Raw genomic sequence first — 22,173 nt, forward strand, 5'->3', positions numbered from 1 at the left:
GCAGGGTGAGGACTTCAGGGGGGGAGGAACAGGAGAAAGAGGGAGTGATGAGGAGGGATGATGTAAACGAAGAGAGAGGTCTGGGAACAGCAGTTCGTTTCAATACTCAAACACCAAACCCAGTACCAAGGGAGAGGGGGAGAAGGTTCAGACAAAGCACTTGTGGTTGCAGGGTTGGTACATGATGCGTGGAAGTAGTAGACAATCACCACGAGTCTGACATAACTTTGTGCCGAGCGTTGGAGAAGATTGATACCGCTCTTGTGTCACTGGACGCCAATGTCACATCAGGACGGACCTCAAACCCATCGTTGGCTAATTGACACTGAGACGTTTAGCAGACGTTTGGGTTTCGCTCACGACTCATTTGGAAGTCGCAACTTAAAAACCAACAAATCAAATTATTGTCAAGTTTCGTCAGCATTAGATGTCGTCCTGACATTTTGGTCACCCGTTCAACCGAATATCAACGTCTACTGACACTGGTGGCCAAGCTGCGTGCCTGCGGTAAATATGAAGCGACCACTAGCATCTGCCAAGCTTAGCTTAAAGATTGGAAACTGGGGGATGCAATGAGAGATCTGGATAAGATCTCAGCCAAACAGCCTTGCTCACAACTTTTCCCAGCGACTTACTGCAACAGAAAAGAAATCCATGATTGTAAAAGCCAACTAAATAATTGCTGTACTACTTAAAAATACATTTAAAAGGTGAAGCTGAGGTTGAGGAGCTCGGAGGTGTGAAAACCTTGCAGAAAGCTCGGATGGTGCAAATGCAAGACGAGTCTGGAAACACTGGCTCACCGGAGCACGACTAATCCCCAATCACCAGGGGGAGAAAGGTGGGGAGAAGGTGAAAGGGGAAGGAGAGAGGTGAGCCAAGTCGTAACGAGGATGGAAACAGCGTGACAGAAGCACAGCTAACCGATTCTGCTGTCAAGGAAGACGGGAGGCAGAGGAAGGAAATTAAAGGCAGAAAGGAGGAAGCGAGGTGAGGACGGGTGACAGTGTGGGAGGGAGAGGGGTGAGCCAAGGACGGGAAGAGCATCTGACTTCACTGGAGACGGAGACAGGATATTGAAAAGGACAGTATAAAGAAGGTGAAGAGGGGAAAGGAAGAAATTAGGTGAAACTGAGCAGGTGGAAACAAGAAAACAGGAAACTGGGTTTCACATTTGATGTGACGTGTCCTCTGGCTGCCACACAGTCGTTTTCTGACCTGGTTTCTACCTGAATATCTGAATAAACATCCAATTAATTTTATGTGTGGATGCTTTTTTAACTATCTAGCATTTGCTAACAGGCCCACTCACCAAGTGGATCAACAGTTCAAGCTGCAGCAGCGGCTGTAATTAAGCTACGTTAAAACTCTTAGCGCCTTGTTAGCAACATAATAAATTGCACTCCTTCTTGAAGTCACAGCTCGGTCAAATCTGAGCACACAGATGTGATACAAATATTTTTTAGATTCAGCGAGACTTGCACTTTCCGAGGACGTAAAACTTCCGGGGAAAAAAGCTCTTCTACCTCCAGAACTTAGTTGAGAATCATCATCATCAGAGGCAACATCACAGATTTCACTCCCAACTTGTCACGTACGGACGCTTAGTCAGAACTCCTTGGCATCACGCAATGGGTACCACTTTAGCATCATTTTTCAACATGGTTTTTAAATGAATGAAGTGCTATATTTATTAACAGCTGTGGAGTCACCAGGGAGTGGGCGGTCGGGGTGGATGGCAGACAACCCCGCTCGTTGAAAAATGATGCTAGAGGGGTACCCGTATGCGTGATGCCAAATTCTGACTAAGCGTCCATATGTGACAAGTTGGTCAAAACTTGAATTTTGCTCTTTAAGAGAAAAATACAAATATATCTGCAGAGAAAAATGGATAAAAACTTTGACAGGATCAATAGTAGTGTGCGTATAAGTTATAATTATCTGTCCTTTTCTATACTGGACGAATCCTTAGCCACACAGGTTGTAATTTTCAGGCATTTCTAATTTGCTTAACTGGTTATGTTTTACAGTATTTAGCCTTTTCCAAAGGTCGTTCTGTAACGGACCTCCATGGTAGCAGCAGGGGATGGAAACAGAAACAGAAAGGTGACAGAAAAGGCAGCAGAGCCGAGGCCGAGAGGAAAGGTGAGTGTACTCAGAGAGAGAGAGAGAGAGTTTACCTTGGGTCAGAGCGAGGCTGGAAACTGTGTCTCAGCTGACAGTAGCAACCCAAAGATTGTCAAAGGGCAGAGGGAGGAGAGGAGGTAGGAGGGTGACGAGAAAGGAGGTGGCAGCAAGGGGGTGAGAGGAAGGTAAAGGGGGTAGGAAAGGTTGGAAAGAGTGGCTCATTTCACTGTGACAGTAGCAGATCTGAGCAAAAGGGTTCGTCAAAAGGAAAGAGAGGAAGAGGAGAGGAGAGGAGAGGGATAAATAAATGGCGTTGGCACAAGAGGAGGGTGGAGGGGATGAATGAGTGGAGGGTGAAACTGAGGCAAAGCGACGACGGAACCAGTGGCTCATTGGTCATTTCGTTAGTTTCCATCCAGCTGTCGAGTGAATTTTGAGCAAAGTTTTTGAGATGTCGCAAAAAAAAAAAAAAACTCAAAAGGCAACTTAGATGTGTTTCCATCCGCCGGGGTGAAACCGTTTAATGGGCTTCCTGAATGTAAAAAAATATACACCCACCAAAAAAAAAAAAAAAAAAAAATGGAAACAGCCTTTCACGGGTCGGCGACTATTGGGGAAGCTGTTATTGTTCTCTATTGTGCCATTTAGTTTAGTGGAGCACGTACAACCTGGACTTTCTGGAACATTTCTGGTAGTTAGAAGGTAATTTTCAAATACCACTTGGCCCCATATTTTACTTGTACCTCCAAAAATTTGATCAAATGATTTATTAATCTTCCACAAACCTTTTTTTTTTGTAAAAGCTTTTTCACAACAGTTTAAATCAGCAAGAAGAACTCTTGTTCAGCCTTTGTATGCAAGGATACATGAAAAACAAACCAGAGGCTCTATTAAGTAAGAGAAAGGACAGAGTTAAAGCTGCTGCACTGATGTGAAATGGCTTTCAAGGGAGAGGTTAGAGGTCTAATTTAAGAGCCATAAAAAAAGGCCAAATTCTGACATGATTAGTCATTTGTTTGGGCATCAGACAAGAAGACTGACGTGTGCTTTTGAGTCCCGGTGGAAGAAAAGGTCGGCGTTTGGGCCGAGAGAATCGGGATAAGGGTTGATCCTAGCGTGGGCGATGGCGGGGGGTTTGGAAGGGGGATGTTGCTCCTGGGACGGTGGCTGAACCGTGGCAGACTCTTAAAGAAACGAGACTAAAGACAGACGTGGACGGCGGCTGGCGTGATCGCTCGTTTTCGGACTCGCCAACATCGGAGCGCGGCCTTTTTTTTTTCCCCGCGTGCCCTCCCACTGCGGCGTTCCCGAAGCGAATTCACCACGGGTGAGTCATCGGAGTCGTTCGGAAAACGGCTGGAATGTCACGGCGCCGGGCTTCGAGGAGGACGGGGCATGAGAAGAAGGAGGAGGAGGAGGAGGAGAAGGATGGAGGGATGGACGGACGGACTGACGGAGGGAACTGGCACGACAGCAAAAATGTGATTTAAATGGTGAAGTTTGGGGCAACGAGCAAAACATCTTAAGAAAGTGGAACAAAGGGCTGCACTGTCTCCATCTTCTTCATGTTTTCCTCTCTCACATTCACTTCATTGATCTTTACCTTCTTAACAATTTTTCATTTTCTCTCCAACACAATTTAGGCCTGGAGACAAACGCATGCACACGGTTCAAAAAATATTAGAGGAACTCCAATTTATTTTTTTACTACTGATCACTGGTCATTATTCTTGTATTTAATGATACATTTTTCCAATGACAGCATTCTTATACGTAAATGAATAACTAAATATAAAGTTTAAGAATAAAAGTTAATAAATATAAACAAGAATTACTCAAATTTGTTCCATAAACTGCACAAATTGCAAAATTTATGAGTGGAAAACTTTCAATATCACAAAAAGCTAACAATGCTCTGAGAGCATAATTAGCTATTAGCATCTAGTATATGGATTTTAATAAGCACCAACACCCAATCTGCTGAAACTGTAACTAGCAACTAGCAAATATTTTGTGTTTTACCTGATATTTGACTGAAAACGCTCGTTATCTAAATCTGCTTGATTGTTTTCTGTCTATTGCCAACTCAACTTATTGTGTGAATGCTAACGATATCAATTTCAACACATACACACATCCATCAAGAAACACCACACCCCATACTGTGCATTCATTTTCACACGCTCACACACATTAAACCCACTGTCTTACCTTCAGCGTGTCGAAGCCTCTCTCCAGGTACGTCCCGTACTTGTTTTTCTCTCCCGTCGAGGCGTAGAACTTACTCCACCAGTCCATGAACTCTTCTTCCTGTTGGTCACATGATCAGAGGTCAGAGGTCGGCAGGTTGACAGTGGATTGGAGACACTAATGATGCAGATGGAGATGAGAGTAACTGAAATGTGTTTAGGTTTGTTGTGTTGACAAGTTTTTTTTAATCAATATTCTTTATTACAAATTGCAAAATTGTGTATTTTTATATTTTACCCTTTTTTTTAAATATTTGCATTGGATTCATCTCCACATCTTTATTTTTCTTGCAGACTGACTTGCCAAGTTAAGATTCTCCATCACTAACTGGGTGTAACTCCATGTAACATCTGAGCTCCACTTATGACCTTTGACCCTTTAAAGCCCTGTAGCGAGTGATGTTTGCCTTTGTAGAGGAGCTCAGCCCGCTCTTCATGATTTTTCCAATGATCGCATAGCAACATGGAGTTCGCCAACTCACGTCAACACAAGTAAAAAAAAAAAAATTGCCTCTGGTGGCTCCGTGGCATTAAGGTGATGGTATATGGGCATTCTGAGGCAATGGAAACGGGCAAACACTGGGATGGGAACAGGCACAAAAGTGGACAAAACCAACATGGACATCAGAGGAAACACAAAAACAGAAGTCGTGTATGTATGTTTAGATATGAGCGAGGACAATCCCTTTTCCATCACTCCTCTGTTTCACGTAAAATATCCTGCAGGAGACCAGGGCAGGTGGGATGAAACCTTGCACTTTCTTCCTCACTGAAAAACACCGATCTATCGTGTGTTATTGTGCTCTCATTTCGTCTGTGCGTGTTGCCAGATTCTTTGACTTATTTTTGGTCTCCGGGTGCATGACGTGTGTGGTCACAGCATCAGTGGCTGAAAGTAGAACTTCTCCACAGGGACTCCAAATACTCTGAAGTGGACTTCAGCTTGTCTGGGGACTGCGGCCCTGACGTTTGACCTCCTCGGGATTGGCTGGTGTGATAATAAACATGATTCAAGACAGTGAGGAAGAGGAGAATCTAGTCCTAAGTCCTGGACTTTGTGCCCTCGAGTCCTGATTTCCAACGCGGTTGGACAACCAACATTTACAATCAATCGTAATTTCAGAGCTGAATGATCTGGTTTTTGTTCATAACAGCGAAGTCTTGTGTCTGATTATCGATAAAGACTTCACACAATCCCACGTCAAATAACCCGAACTATCACTTTAAGTCTTTTTCTTCAGGTGCAGGTTTCTTCCACATCTAAAGACTAAAAGTCAAGTGAAGTCACGTAGTTTTTGTCAGTAGAAACGTCAGAAAACCCAACACACATCACGCTCTGCTACATTATGTGAGCTCTCGCTGAGCTTTAAGCAGTGATTGGAAATCTCCAATTCATCTCTTTCTCACATGATTAAAGAAATCTGCTCACAAACTTACCCACTGTATCATCTAGCGCCCACGTTAAAGAGTAAAAAACAAGTTAGACAGAAGTTAAATTTCATCATATGCAGCACATTCATTCAATAACAAGACACACAACGCTGACGCGGTGTAACCGCACACTAAAATAACAGGATTAAACACGTTTTAAGTGGCTTTTCAACACATTTCTTAATAGTTATTCTCATAAGACATTAAGGGTTTCATTCCAAGATGAAACCTACACCATTTAAAAACAAAAAAATAAATAAAGAAATATATCCCTGTATTACAAAATGACTTCTGGCATGAAAGCGGAGGCAGTTAAAGTCTTACTATTACAGTCATGAGTCACCCTGAGGCCAGCGCTCACAATGTCGTTCTGTTTTGCAGGATAAAATATCTTTGTTTTAGAAATGTTGACTGACGGCTTTTTGTGGCGTGGATACCAGTCATTTTAATTTATATGATATGATTTTTTTTCCTTCTTTTTTAGGGATGTGTAACATCTTTGAATGAAACCCTGTTATTTGGTTTTATCAAGACTTTTATTTTCTCAAGTGCGAAGCAGCGCCATCCATCAAATTCACTAAAAGTCTGTTCACATTGGCAACATGGAGATTTTCTCAACACTCATTTTGAGGGATTTTCTCACAGAAGCGAAACCGCTGTCTGCCCGACTGTGTGTGTGTGTGTGTGTGTGTGTGTCTGTGTGTGTCTGTGTGTGTGTGTGTGTCTGTGTGCCCATTGGCCCTGACGCAACGAGGAAACAACGACTACAAAGATGGGGAATACCGAGGGGACAGATCAAACTACCAGCCTACCCCTTCACACACACACACACACACACACACACACACACACACACACACACACACACACACACGCATAAAAACATACATTTCATTTCGACCCGTCCCGCCCTGCAACCTTCAACCCTCTGAGGAACACTCGAGCTTAAAACACACTTGTGACGCATGCACCATTTTTTCCTTTGTGTGTGTGTCTGTGTGTGTATGTTTTTGTGTGTGTGTGTGTGTGTGTGTAGACATAAATGTAGAACAAAAGTGCTCTTATAGCACTGGGTTGGTGTGGAATCCCCTTTCTCCTACTTCCCACAGACTTAGAGACACACACATGTAAACACACACACACACACACACACACACTGAGGAGGGGAAAACTATGGAATTCCTAATTTTTCCAAAGTGGCAACATGGCATGGAAAAGGGCAGCACGTGGCGTTTAACTAGGACATGACACACACACACACACACATACACACACACATATACACACACACACACACATACACACACACACACGCATGGCGCTCAGTGTCTGAGGCGTGAAGTGTCTGGTGTGTGTTAATGCGTCCTCTGTGGGCAGCCAGTGCCAAGCATTGATGACAGGGGCGCCAGAAACTGTGTGTGTGCGCCCACCAGTGTGTGTCAGGGTGTGTTCGCTCAAGTCCACGACTCCTGATTCAGACAGATTAAGGCCGTCGGTGGAGCGTTCCAGACTGCAACGTGTATTAAGCATACACTCAGGAGATCGAACACACACACACACACACACACACACACACACACACATATATATATATACAGACACACACACACACAGCTTGCAGTGGTCTGTTCAGGGTGTCAGTGCGGTTTGCAGCCTATCATTACGCCCTGCAGGGAAAGCCAGGCTAACCAAACCAGACTGGCACTGCCAAGACCGCTGCGAGCGGAGAGGCTGGATTTACATAAGAGCTCCGAGCTGCTTCAATACAAACATTTTTTTGTGGGGAAATCCCTTCCACAGCACGGGGTCAAGGGTCATGGGGTCGGAGCAGGAAAGCTGGAGCTGGAAGAGGCTCCACAGCTGCATCCGTCAAAGTAAAACTCGGATGGTACAGACTCAAAACTCAAGACCCAAAGAGCTGACAAAGTGTAAATACCAGTGATAATCTGCTACAGGATGCTGAGCAGTGTACAAAGCTCATTATGAATATGAGAGGGGGAACAATTTAATGATCATGGACCATCAAGAGCCTCCAAAAACAAACCACCTGCTGAGGCGACTGGTTGGAATAACAACTGGCGGACTGTTGGCCCTCCATGGTACATGAGCAGGGCCTCCTGGATCATGGGACACTGGGGGCTGCAAGTGTTGCAGAGGTTATGAATTGGGCCTGAATTCCTCAACCACAACTGGAGGAGATTTACAGGCCTTGTCGAGTCATTACGTCGTATTCTGTCTAAAAATGTGGACTTTTTAAACTTTAATCTGATTTAAGACGCAGCTTCAGCTCAGACACAGGGAGGTTTGGTGCTGAACCGCCGGGCCATTAAAGCCCAAAACCTGCACTGATTTTCTCTGACCCCGTTCTGCGTCTCCAAAATAAACTGGTCGACGCGAAGAATGTGGAAAAACTGGGATGGATGTTTCAGCGGAGCTGTTTGTGTGTATTTGTCATTCCCTCCGTTTGTGGTTTCGAGGCAGAGCACCAAACCTCAAGTAAAAATTTGTGGCATTTTCACATAAATAAATGTCTTCTTTGCTATCACTGATTGACATTGCACAGTAGTGACTTAATCTACGTCTCGTTCCTGAAAGCTTTTCCATTTGCTGCGAAGCGCTCGTGCTGCCTGCTACTTCTTTTCTTGGAAAACTCCTCTGACGTGCAGGAAACGAAACACACCAGACTTCCCGCTAGTCTGGAATAACCTGAAGAAGAACAGGGCAGTTAGCGTTAGCAGTGGTCACCGCTTTAAAGATCCACTGATGGGCTGTTTACTTTTTTAAAAATCCTTCATTATAAAGCCTGTGTTTAGGCTGAGGAAGAGATTATCCACCAATGAAACTTCTCCAATACTACTTACTTTGATTGGAAGGTTTTTTCCCATGCCTGTAAGTACTTAGTAATTCAGAGGTTAAAAGACATCTGAATGTCTACAGGTTAAAACTCGGCTGAACTTTGGTAAAAAGTGAAAGTTTATTAGGCGTCTAGAAAGCGCTCAAGTCCACAGAGAAATGCACACATCCTGTAATTCAGAAACTGAGCCTTAAAACCAGCTGGCAGGACTTCCTGTAACTTTGTGATGTCACAACAAAGCAGTCACCAAGCCCCGCCCACCTGGACCCACCATCCAAACCTTGCAGGATTTGGTTTCTCTGAGTGTTTACGGTATCACGTCTTGTTCTTGTTCTTGCTCGGATGAGACGTCGAACAAACAAGTTTGTTTCAAATGAACCTTTAAACTTGCACAAACTGATATTTTCGGCGACTCGAGGGGGGGGGGGGAAACTGAAACCAAACACGTCTGTTTATGCGTGTCACGTAGGGATTGTTAACTCAGAGGAGTATCCGATACGCGCAACGTCTGGCTCGCGGGCCTAACAGTGAACTTATAAAAGCAGTGAACCCGTGTCACCCAGAGGTGCACGGACACATCTGAACGACTTTTCTGGGCAGCAAATATGTGCAGCGTTCACAATCTGGAGGTGAACAGCGGCTTACATCAGTCTGTGGCTGGAATTAGCAGAACAAGAAAAACAACAATGATTTAGTAAGCTACTTTGACATCTTGTTTCTGGTCACTGTGTCCACCAAGGGCCATAAATGTGTGTTTCATAAACCTCCCCCCCCTAAAAAAAAAAAAATGCCACAAAGTCACCTGGCATGAAGCCACCTCAGTTAGTTTCTCTGGTCTGGGAGCAGCCAGGAAGGATTTATGGACGTAGAGGCAAACGACAACATTTTCAGAATGAGATTTTAACCAAACTTGACTGTTTTTTGGCGACGAACCGGAATAGAGGAGAGACACGGTGCAACCGCAGTTTATTGAAGGGACACATATTCATATTTAACACCAACAGAAAGACGTAGCCGCATTACATGGAAGTGACTTGACAGCTTCTTTTTTTTTTCCAAATACAACTAAAGGGGTGAAACAACAAGAGGGTAGATCGGTTTGATCCATGACAAACACCGTCACGAAGCCTTGGACGCCGCGGATGAAACGTGACACACAATGTTCATTTTCCACCCGAGCGACGTATGATCTCAAACATCTCGGCGGGGGGTCGATGGCTCCGACTGACAGCCGATCTTCTTAAACTTTTTCCAACTCTGAAACTGAATCCGACTGATCCGCCTTGGACGGCGCGCACTACTGAGCGCACACTCCGCTGCAGTAATCTGGTAATCATCAGACAAAACGCCCATGACCCTTTTTTTTTTTATTTTTTTGGTCGCAGCCCAGAGATTAAGAAGCCAGGATTTACAGCACATGAGAGAGCGAGCCTTTCTGTTTCTGGTGCCTTGAGATATTAGCCCCCTCCTCTCTTCTTCTTTTTTTTCTTTCTCCTCATTTCAGTCAGATTTCTCCTGATTCTTTTCGTTCCCCTCGGCTTCTCTTTTAGTCACTTTCTCCCTCTCTCATTTATCCATCCCTCCCTCGGCCTTTGGTAACTGTCTGCTCACGGAGAGTTGTGGTATAGAGGATCTATAGCAGCTCTGTTGACTTTGGCCCCGGCTAGACAGAAAACTGAGCCTTTAATTTGACTGGTCTCAATATCTGACCCTTAATAAAACAAATATCTTTGTTTGGAGAGAAAGGAATCATCCCCCCAATTACTGTCGACGAGGAGGGAGAGAGCACTACTGGATGTGTGTATTTGTGTGCATAGTCTGGTCCGGGTCAAGCTAAGTCTTCAAATTGACCTGGCTTAGATAAATAAAATGGAAGAATGTAACAAGGAGCGTGGTCTCCCGCTCAAATCTGGGATCCCATTTCTTCTGCGACCGCACGGCTCGGCGTGTGGCGCTCTGTAAAAAAAAAAAAAAAACCCTGATTTCTTGAGTAGAAAGTATTTTTCCTGAGCCGAGACCAAAAAAGCAAAAAAAAAAGTTTCATCCGAGAGCGAAAGAACGTTTTTCTTTTTCGTCTTTATCTCATTCCCTCCAGATCAAAACCCCCCCCTCACGTCTCCGCAGCCGGAGTTATCCGTCAGTGTCTTACTTCAAATAAACTCCATCAATAAAAAAGGGCTTTCACTCTAAAATTAGATCTCTGCTACGGTCTGCTGCCTCGCTAGTGAAGCACAGTGTGGGTCTCTATGAACACGAGGAATAACATTTAGCTAGAACATATCTGAATGCATGCAATACAATCAGATATTTTCCCCCTACACTTCCATACATTCATTGGTTTCCATTCATTTCTGTGTGTATGAAAATCGGCTTCTTTTCCATCACAGAATCAATTTTACTAATCACATTAGTTTACACTGCATTTTTATTGTAAGGTGATAGTTTAAAGAAGTATTTCAAAGAGTTTCGATGACGAGATCGATGACAAGATCGATACCACGTTTGTTGTCTGAAAGCGAAATATGAAACTTCAACCAACAGGTTACGTGAGGGACCGAGAAATAGTCCCTGTAAAACCACAATTTGTTATTTTTAGACTTTGGGTTTTGTACATATTAAACAAATGACTCGAGATGGGAATCGTTAAGATTTTAATGGTACCTATAACTCAACGATCATAACCTGCAGTTTTAACAAAATGACACCTTGTCAAATGTAAAATGAATGTATTAACTTTGCGGTTTGTGAGGTAAAGTTTTAAGAAAATCCACACTTCTTGTTGCCAATGTGAACAGATCTCTATCAAGTATAAAGTTTAATGGTTATTGAGGTCATCAAATGCGACGTGGAAGAGGAAGATGCGACTAAGAAATAAAGAAAGTCGTAACGTCTATATAAAAATTTGATGGATGGTTATAAAATCAAGGATTAACGCAGGCAAGTGGGAAATATGCTTGACGACAAGTGTTTGAACATGAATGAATGAAATGAGTTAGAAGGTGAGTTTGTTACCTACATGAAGGCTGGAACTAGAGGTTGAAAGGTTAATGATAGCAGAACCGGCTCCATCTGTGAGCTACGAGACAAACACACACATTTATGTACAACACACATCTTTCAGGTTAGCTGTTAGATTAAGAAATGAACACCTGCAGTACGTTGTGTACAAAAAGACAAATAGTATGAAACGGGTAATCAGTCAGAAAGTAGGTGTGTAATGTTAGAAATACACAGAAAACACACTGTGTTCTTAAACAGTAACATCAACAGACATATATTAGTGACTGAAACACACAGAAACATCGTCGTCACCATCACAGCAACAACTAATCAAAAAAATGCGACGGAAAAACTGAGCGGGTCGCCTATCTTTCTTTCCCTGGGAGGTCCCGCTTCTGCGAGGTGCAGACAGCGGCGCTCGGTTAACGCTGATCGGGCGCGACAAAGCCCAGATTAGAAAGACAAAGTGTTTACATGAGGTCACGGAGGAGCTGAGCACATGGAGGAACGGGGGGGGGGGAAGAAGACAGGAAGGGGTGAGGCGAGGACGCACCCGAGTGTGAATACAAACAATGTGGGTAAAAAAAGGAACAAAGTTGGGTCATTTTCTTTGGGTTGTTTCACTCACATCACGGCTAAACTACAAAAACGCTGTAAATAAAAGATTCTCATTCAAGAGTTACTGTAGATGACAAGATAAATAAAACTCATATCTGCCTGTCAAATGTGAAGCTACAGCTAGTACACTGTTAGCTTAGCTTAGCATAAAACCTGAAAACAGTGAGGCAGCTAGCCGCTAGCCAGCTACTAGCTCGTCTAAAGCTCTCTAATTAACATACTGTATCTCCTTTATTTGATTAAGTTTTTCCTTCAAAACTGGGGAATTTCCAATTTGTGTGTTACAGTTTTGCTGTGAAATTATCATCAAATTTGCCACTGTAGTAAAAATAAAGCAAGAGATTTATCCATGGTAAAATGTTTTTTAATTAAAAGTCATAAAACTGTCAGCACCCAGATAAATAATAGTAGTTTGCAGAGCCAACTGTGGTCAGCCAGCAGTAAACATGCTAGTTAGCTAGCTAGATTAGCTAACTAGCTATAGCGCTAGCCTGAGAACCACCCATCAGTCTCCTGGTCCTCGTGGACCCTAACCCTAACTTAGCCTGTGTTTCTAACTCGGTGTGGCATCATTAAAAGATGCTGGTTGCATTATGGGAAACGTAGTATTCAGTGTGAAATCCTAAATGCTAAAGTAACCCTTTAAATAACACAGACCAGAGTTTGACCCCATGTCTAACCAGAATCAGGGGTCTGTGACTAATCTACATGGATATTTAGATTTAATCTTCAATCAGCTTTGACACTAATGTTAAAAGCATCAGATAAAACAATGCTGCTTGTTGCTGAGGTTGTTGCACGCCTTCAAATTTCAATAACTGCATAAAAGTGATTCATCGCTCGGATCTGCCGAGGATCTGCAAACGTTTTGGGTCGACAGGCGTGCAGAACTTTCAGCTGTCACCGCAAATGCGTCCGCGGGTTTGCGTCACTGTTATTGTATCTGTGTGAGTTGTTTTGATGTTGAAGCGCCGTTATTGGACGGGGGGCGTTAATGTCAGAGTGTGTTTAATAATTTCAACACCCCACTTGGACTCATCACACACACACACACACACACACACACTGTACTGTACATATTTGGACGTGTGATGTCACCAAACGTTCAATGTCACCCCCCTCAAACACAACAAGACAATTCAGTTTTTGCATCAGCGCAAGAAAATGGAAAAACAGTGTGTGTGTGTGTGTGTGTGTGTGTGTGTGTGTGTGGTTTGGAGAGTGAAGGGGGTCAATTTCAGAAGTATGAGGTAAGAACTGTATATTAGAGACAGTCCCATGATGTCTCGCCATATGTCCTTATGTTATGCGTGTGTGTGTGTTTGTGTGTGTGTGTGTGTGTGTGTGTGTGTGTGTGTGTGTGTGTGTGTGTGTGTGACGGAGCAAAGAGAGAGTGCGAGAAAGAGGCTTTGACTTCTTAACCGTTTTATAAAATCAGTGTTTTTGATTTAATTCATTAATGCACGCCATTGACGTGTGTGTATATGTGTGTGTTTGTGTGTGTGTGTGTGTGTGTGTGTGTGTGTGTGTGTGTGTGTGTGTGGATGAGGCTGTTGTGGCGCCTGTGGGTTATGGAATAACAAAAAAAAGAGACAGAAAGAAATTAAAAGAAAGACAACGAGCAGAGAGGATTTAAAGTCGATGGAAGGATCAGAGAGCAGATGAATGGTCGACCGACCACAACAATGAAGAGAGAGAGAGAGAGAGAGAGAGAGAGAGGACAACATGAGGATGCCCTTTAATGAGCTACCACATTAAAACAACTGTCAGCTTGATACATAGAGAAGGACAGAAGGAATGAGACAATGAAAGAGTGGAGAGAGAGAGAATGTGAGAAGAGAGAAAAATGGAGAAAACAATGAAGAGGAATGATGAGAGGTGAAGAAGAAGAAAAAGATAAAGACATGAACACAGAAGAAAAGAGGAAGAGGTGGAGAAAGAGTGGAAAGGGAGAGGTAAGGACGGAGGAAGGAAGGAGTGAAAGAGGGGGAAAGAGTGTGAGGAAGGAAAGAGAGGAAAGGGAAGGAAGAAGTTTAGCGTAACGGAGCAAAGGAGTTGTGTCAGGATGAAAGAGTAAAAAGAAAAGAAAGAGGAGGAAGGAGGCAGTAAAAGAGGGAGAGGAAGAGGTAAAGAGGAGAGAGGGAAGGATGGAAGAAAGAGTGATGAGGAGTTGTGCATGAAAAGGGTTGAAAGCGAGATGTACACAGTTGTGCAAGAGAAGGTATGTGAAGAAAGAAAGAAGCAAGGAAAGGAAGGAAGGGAGGATGGGAGGGAAGGAAGACAGAAAGAGGGATGAGAAAGTCCTTTAGAAGAGGAGGAAGGATGGAAAGAAACAAGAGAAGAAGGAGAAAGGGAGAAGTGAAAGAGAGAGGGATAGAGGTAAGAAGGAAGGTTGTGCAGGAGAAAGAGTGTGAGAGAGGAAGAAAAAGGGATGAAGGAAATCAAGAAAAGGGGGTGAAATGAAAGGAGGGAAAGTTGACGGGAGGCAGCAAGGAAAGGCAATGAGGAGACGAGGAAGGAGGGGCAGATGAAAAAAGATGGAGGGAGAGTTCCAGAGCGGTCCTGAGGGGATAATGAGACAGAGGACGACTAACAAGGACCAGACTCTCTGTGTTTGTTTATACACACTGTAACACACACACACACACACACACACACACACACACACACACACACACACACACACACACAAACCACAGGGTCTGCCTTGTGTATCATCGACAGTAGCAGAGAGATGGGGTCAGATTTTCCCCGTCAGTGATCACCAGGAGGAAGACTTCACTGAGACAAAGGAGAAAGAGGGGAGGAGGAGGAGGAGGAGGAGGGAGGACAGAGGAGATGAAGAGGAGAGGAAAGGAGATAGGTGCAAGAGGAAGGAGACGAAGGAAATAAATAAGGAGAAGGGAGGAGGATGAGGAGAGAGTAAGAAAGAGGAGGACAGAAGAAGATGATAAAGGGACGGAGGTGAGATGAGTGAAGGTGGAGAAAGATGAGGGGGGAGGATGGAGGACAGGAAAATGAGGAGACAGAAGAGGAAGAGGAGATGAGGTGAGGAAGCAAGAAACAAGGAGAGAGAGAAAAGGATACAAGAGAAAGGAGATGAGGGAGGGAAGCAGAAGAGAGGAAAAATGAGAGAGGAAGGAAGGAAATAAAAGTGAGGAGATTAAAAAAGGAGTAAGGAAAAGAAGAGGGAAGAGAAAGAGGGATAATAAGGTGAAAGAGAAGGAGGAGCGAGAGAAGCGATGGAGGGGAGGATGGAGAGAAGAAGAGACGACTGAGGGGGAAAAAGTGGGAGAGAAGAAAAGAAGAAAAGAAGAAGCGAAGGACGTGGGATCCAGAGCAGACGTCCTGAAACGAGCTCGACAGGAATCACGAGTTTGGAATTCTTTCCTAAAGAATCCAAAAAGTCCTCCACAGATTCGCTGTCTTTGAACGTTACTTCAGTCTCCTGAAAAGGGCCAATCCGGTGGTTTTCCACGTTGTAGCTCATTAACTTCAAATCCCGCTCACTTAAACATTACTGCAGGACTTTTTCCAACGCATGCCACACTGTCCGAACTCATTTCTTACCAGGCAGCAGTTGGTTTTACATAATTACAGTTCGGAATAAATATCAACTAGACGAGACGTTTTTTTTCAAAGATTAATTCATCTATGTTGTTTACATTTATTTTACAGAAATATCTCAATATTCTGTAGCTTAAATAAGAAAGCTACTGCTACTTTAGCTTAGCATAAAGACTGGAAACAGACCCAGACACCCCTGTGAAACCACAAGGTGCCGGGTTTTGTACAGATTAAACAAACAAAGTATGACGTGCTACTTTAGAGATGCTATAGAAGACGGAGTTTGGTATCTCTTCACAAAGCTTTATGCTAAGCTACGCTAACCTGCTGATGTCCACCCTTCACTCAATAGCAAAACTGGTGTTTCCCCCTCATGTATTCATGAAATATCATTGACTTCAAACATAAATAACATAAAGATTGATTCGTTTTAAGGCTCTAAAAGTTCATTTTAAAAGTTTACATGATGAAATGACTGTAAGCGACTGATATGAAGTCAGTGATCCTTTAAGAAACACTGTCTAACGTCAGAATATTTGTGTGGGGAGTGTTCCTCTTCTTTTTTACAGTAACATCATATTCCCTCAACTCTGTGTTTCCTCTCCTCTTCCTATTTTTTAGTAAAGAGTTTTAGTAAGTGAAGAGTTGTTGTTTTGCGTTATTTTTTAATGGACTTTGCCGCCACAGTTTGATGACAGTGCATTCCTGAGCCTTTCAGTTCCCTTTGGTACAAACAGGATTACTTAATAGCTGCAGTCTGTGTGTGTGTGTGTGTGTGTGTGTGTGTATTTATACGGCTGCATTATTTATGTTTGCCCCCACCAGCAGAGTGTATGACGGCCTCATGTACTCTGCCAAACCAATAAGACCAAATTATATTGTATCCTGATTCTATACAGTCGTCTGTTCTCTAATAGACACAAAAGAAACCATTTAATAAACCACAGCACAGCAGTGTGTGTGTGTGTGTGTGCGTGTGTGTGAGTGTGTGTCAGGGGATCAGACGTTGCTTTTGCGTGTTTACAGACTCGGCATTTTCTCAGTCGACAGTAATTGACTTAAAGCTCGGAGCTCGTCAGAAGTCGGATGTTCGGAAATCCTCGGCTGACATGTTTGCAAAGCAGGTTTAATAATCAGGACGTGGAGCAAATTTAAAAAGGAAGACATAAAGTTTTGTTTGCAGCATTTCAGTGCCAAAAAAAGTAAAAGTCTATGCGCTCTGACATTTAAAAAACGTTTCCCCCCATTTGTGAAGAAAACAACTTGGTGAGGTTTAGGGACAGATCGTGGTTTGGGTTTAGAATAAGCACTTCATCAAGGTTAAAGGATCTTCGTCACTATTGTTACAACAATAAACAAGTGAAGAAGGTTAGGGAGCAATCGTGGTAATGGTGAATAAAAACAACAGTCTCCTGTGCTTAAGTCGGACGTTTTGGCGACCTATCCATCCACCACAACATCCTTTCTACTTTGTGGCTCTTTAAAAAGGTCTCTTTACTTCTTCTCTTGCTCCCGTCATAATTAATACAGCTGCTAGACTTTGGGCTGGATCACTGTTCTCTAACTCCTTCTCTTTTCTGCTTCTTCTTCTCCTGTATTATTTAATATTTGTGGAGTTTTGGTTCTGACATCTGAAAATCAAACTTTAAAAGGACACAAAAGTCCTTGTAACTTAAAGATAATTTATAAGCTGCAGAAAAAAGGTTGGGAACCGTGTTTTAAATCTGCACAACGGCCTGGGAACTGAACCCTTCTCTATATGATACATCAAGGACAGATGTTCAAAATGTCCTGGTGTGTATTAATACAGATGTTATTTTTGAGATTGAGATTGAGATAAGATTGATTTAGTCCGATACTAATGTCTGTCTTTTTGTGTGTGAGTGTCCTAAAGAATGTGAAGCTTGTCTTATCTTTGCATCTGTTTGGGTTTGAACATGTGTGTATATGATGAAATGTAAATTGTGAAGAGTAAATTATCAACAGGGATTAGGTCGATTGTAAAATAGTTTCCATCTTCCTCCTTAACAGAGAAAGAAAAGAAAAAAGAAAGAAAGAAAGAGAGAAACTGGAGAGAGGAGAAGGAGAACATTAAAGTTTTAAACTTGGAGAAAAGACACAGAAAGAAAATGTTAATGATTGGTGACGAGCGCGAGTCTCGTGGTCGCCGCGGCAGCCACCAACCACAGAGACGGTTGCCATGTCATCATGTCAGAACATGTTTATTTATGCTGCTGTACCGCTGAACACACACACACACTTAAACCAAGATACAGACACACACACACATTCAGACTCCCCTTTTAATCAGTCCTCATAACTGTATGAATGCCATAACACACACACACACACACACACACACACACACACACACACACACACACACACACACAGATGTTCCCTGTGGAAAGATGAGTGTTTCATACTTGCCCTTTACACGCCCGAAAAAGCTCACATTTACACACTCATACAAAGATGCACACACATACCCAGATAAACACGTTAATGAAAATGTCATGACACACACACACACACACACACACACACACACACACACACACACACACACACACACACACACACCTCATACATGCATTAGGAAAATGACTGGATCACAGGTTATGAAGCCGCCTACAGTCGTTTCAGCTGTAATTGAGAGCAACTGCAGAACAAGAGTTCAGCTGCAGTTTAATCGCTTCTTTTACAGAAACCAGCACGAGTTACTTTCAAACCTTCACTCAGTACCTGTGATATCTGTGACAGCATATATTGATTATTGATAAATATTGGTTGCCTCGAGCTCGGTGAGTGCGACTAGAGAAGCCTGTAAGTTGTGTTTTTAGTCATTTCCCGACTGGTATAAACTGTATTTCTTTCACAATGTTTTTAATTGTCTGGACGAAGGTTGTTTTTCTCTGTTATGTGAAATCTGAAAGTTTTGCATCTGGAGGACTGAACTAACATTCACATTGTTCACTGAGGCTTGCAGGTCCCAGGCCCAGTCCTCATAACAGTTCATCAATATTCACATTAACTGACCTGATCTGAAAAAGAAACTCCAGCGTGGTAATTTATCCAACCTACACACTTCCTTCATGAATTATTATTAAATTATTCAAAATTATTAGGGACCTGAGTTTAATTTTAATTAAACAACAACAGCAGCCTCCTTGCATAGAATATTTAAACTTACAGTGACTTCCTTGCCCTGAATTTCGTATTTCAGGAGGTGCATACTTCCAGATCAAAGGTAAGATGTTCATTATTTTATGCTAACGACTGTAGAAGAAAAGAATTGATAGAAATAGAAGCAAAATAAGAGTCAACATCGTGTTGTTTTCCACCTCTGGAGACAACTGTTGGCGAGTAAAGGACCCAAGTTTGATGCTGAACTCACAACGTTTCTTCCAGACTGGTGATTAAACAGCTGATAATGCTAACGTTAGCTTTGCAGCAATTAGCAAAACTTACAAATAGCTCCTTTGAAGAAAACAGACAGGTTTTGGTATTTTCACAATAATGCAGCGTTATTCACATAAACACCTTTAACCAGCTAACTGACGAGTAGGTTTTTACCTGGTCAGGTACCAGCGGCTGCTCGTCATCGATGTCAATAAAAACCTCCCCAGAAAAGTGAGGCATGTCACCTGCACAGACAAACACACATCAGAAAGACATTGTTAACGTTAATGATCAGTCAGGCTCTTTGTTAGACACGTTCACATCCATACATCCATCCATCCATCCATCCATCCATCCATCCCCCGTCTTACGTCTCCATCCCTCCTCCTCGTCCTCCGTCACCACCGCTCCTTCCTCCTCCGGGTTACACCGGTACTCCTCCAGCGAGCGGATGGTGCACTGACCGACCACCGGCTTCCTCCCGAACTGACGGTTATCAATGATTTTGATGACGATCGGCGGCATGTAGAGCTCCTCGCGGGGAAGTCTCTGTGGGGAGAGGAGGGAGAAGAACATGATGATGGAGGAAGAAGAAAGAAAGAAAGAAAAGGGGAAAAAAATATGAAAAAGATATCCGCTCAACCTGCAGCTGCACCTAACTCTAATTGGTTATGCCACTTTCCTACCTGATGCTGATTGGCTATGGCTGCTGACTGTCTGAAGTTGATTGGTCACGCCTTGGTGACCGTCCAATCAGGGCATCGTTACACCTTAGCTGACCCCTCCCGCGTGAAGGGAGAAATGACTGAATTCATGGAGGTAGAGATTTGATCTCGGAGACAGAAATCAGGGCACAAACGTCCCTTTGACTTAAGATCAATTTAGGATTTAAAATAAAAGTTTACATCCGACTGTCATCAAATGTCAACACGGCAGTTTGAATTATTGTCATTATTATTGTTCTTAGAGCAGAAATCTTACTCAGCAAAACGTTTGTCATTTAATTATTATTTTTTTGCATTAAAACTTTAAAACAGCTTCTTTCATCACAAAGACACCAGAGCTGACCTTTTCAACAAAACATCCACTTACTTTAAAAAGGAGCATTTTGTGCTCCTTTGTTTATCAATGATATATATATATGTTGGTTTTATTTCTGTATATTAAAGTGTTAGCTTAAAGCTTTTTTTTAGTATAATCAAGGAGCCCAAAAACAGTCTGACATTTTTGGGATATATGCTAAGAGTTAGATCGGATTGATTAAGGTTTGTTTGAGAATGTAATAAAACTGCAACTTGCGTTTTCAAAGCCAGAGGTCGAACTGATTACAGGTACCAATAAATATAGAAAACTCAAACCATCTGAGTCAGTCTGTCTTCAGGATCCTGTTCAATCTGTCAATTAAAATTTCAGCAACTGTCACTGTAGTCGTGCATCTTATATTTCCTACGTCTCTCGAGCGCTTCAGTAAACTCAGAGAGCGAAGCTTCAGAACACAAACAGACCATCACTTGACCTGCCTGGCTTGTTGAAGGCTTGGTGCCGATTACATAAGTGTCAGCTGACAGACGTGAAGCCGAGCAGAGCTCGTACACAAGCGTCTGCGAAAATCGCTTCGCGTATTCGAGAAACCTCTCAACAACTGTCACAACAAAACAACTGACGCGATCGGCTTCACTTCACTTTCACCTCTCCGGCTTTTTATGGAGAGAGCTGAGGTTGTGGCTAAAGCCGATTCTGCTGCTGCTAAACCAGCTACATGTGAAGACAATATCTCCACAATAGTCTCATTTAACCAGGCCGGCTCAAGAGGGGGGAAAAAAGAGTTGGTGACTGTAATCCATTTGACCTCTCTGGCTTTAAAAAAGGCTTAAGTGGGGCTGATGATGTTAAACTCACACAATAAACTGAGAGAGCTACCATTAGGTGGTTAGACCCCTTCAAAGAGTTATATTTAAGGAAACTATGCACATGACATTTTCTTATGCCCCTGTGGCATACGAAAACACTTACGCAGTCAACTTAAGACCTTAATATTGTTAACGTTAAATGCTTGGACTCAGCTCAGGGGGTTGAATTTAAGGGAAAACTATGTACATATTTCCACAGTCCGGTGGAGGCTGTCGTACCCTTAGCAGTGGTCAACGCAGGACCTTAATCTTGTTAACATTAAAGCGCCGGAGCCAAAGCAAGGATCTGTATTTAAGGGAAAAATATGTGAGTATTTCCATACTCCAGTTAAAGCTGTCATAATAAAACACTGAGGTGATCAACTTCAGACCTTAATATTGTTAACATTAAACTCTCTGAGTCCGTTTTTGGAGCTGCCGTTAGGAAAAAATGTGCATAATATTTCCATATTTCAGTTTTCAAAAGAAAACACTTAGGTGGAATGCAATGGCACCGATGTAAACTCAGTGGAAATATACTCTCAGAGGACAGTTTTACGTTTCAAGAATAAATAACGACTGTTTTGCTCTCGATATTGTGGTTTGAATGATTTAAATAAATGGCTGAATCAGAGACACTTTCTGCAGGGTGACAGTGAAGCTGAGGTGTAGTTTGGCTCAGAAAGTCTTTTTTTTTTACGACCATAAAAGCCTTTATTAAAGCTGGTATAATCAATAATTTTTGTATTGGCTATGGAGCATATGACTACTTGAATGTGAAAGTGGGCGCTCGTAGGGATGAACCCACAGAGAATCATCATCTGACTCTAAAGTTCCCTTTAGCTCTGATGAGCTTTATAGCATCTTTTAGCGTTTAGCTTTAGCTTGTTTTGGTTTTTAGACCCACAACTTTACTGTTTTTGTTCTATCACATTACTCTCATAGTATCATTTTAGCCACATAGACTGCTGTTTCCAGCACACACATAAAAAGTTATTAACACCAGCTGTATGATACCACACCAGCACCAAACAGC

At 42.7% G+C, this 22,173-nt stretch overlaps 1 protein-coding gene across 10 annotated transcripts in view; it reads right to left on the reverse strand.

The window, feature by feature from the left end:
- Positions 1-22,173, reverse strand: part of dysf (dysferlin) — a 68,479-nt gene that overhangs the window by 15,524 nt on the left and 30,782 nt on the right. For 5 of the 10 annotated variants that reach the window (XM_022761120.1, XM_022761118.1, XM_022761121.1 and 2 more), the window contains 4 exons: positions 19,620-19,797; positions 19,423-19,493; positions 11,678-11,737; positions 4,339-4,437 (listed from right to left, as the gene is read on the reverse strand). In XM_022761120.1, the coding sequence (XP_022616841.1) occupies positions 4,339-4,437; positions 11,678-11,737; positions 19,423-19,493; positions 19,620-19,797 (408 nt within the window). The remainder of the gene's footprint in view (positions 1-4,338; positions 4,438-11,677; positions 11,738-19,422; positions 19,494-19,619; positions 19,798-22,173) is intronic. The other 5 variants (XM_022761125.1, XM_022761123.1, XM_022761122.1 and 2 more) reach the window with 1 other exon arrangement.

The sequence above is a fragment of the Seriola dumerili genome, unplaced genomic scaffold, assembly GCF_002260705.1.
Source record: "Seriola dumerili isolate Sdu_G_001 unplaced genomic scaffold, Sdu_1.0 BDQW01000388.1, whole genome shotgun sequence".
NCBI lineage: Eukaryota > Metazoa > Chordata > Actinopteri > Carangiformes > Carangidae > Seriola > Seriola dumerili.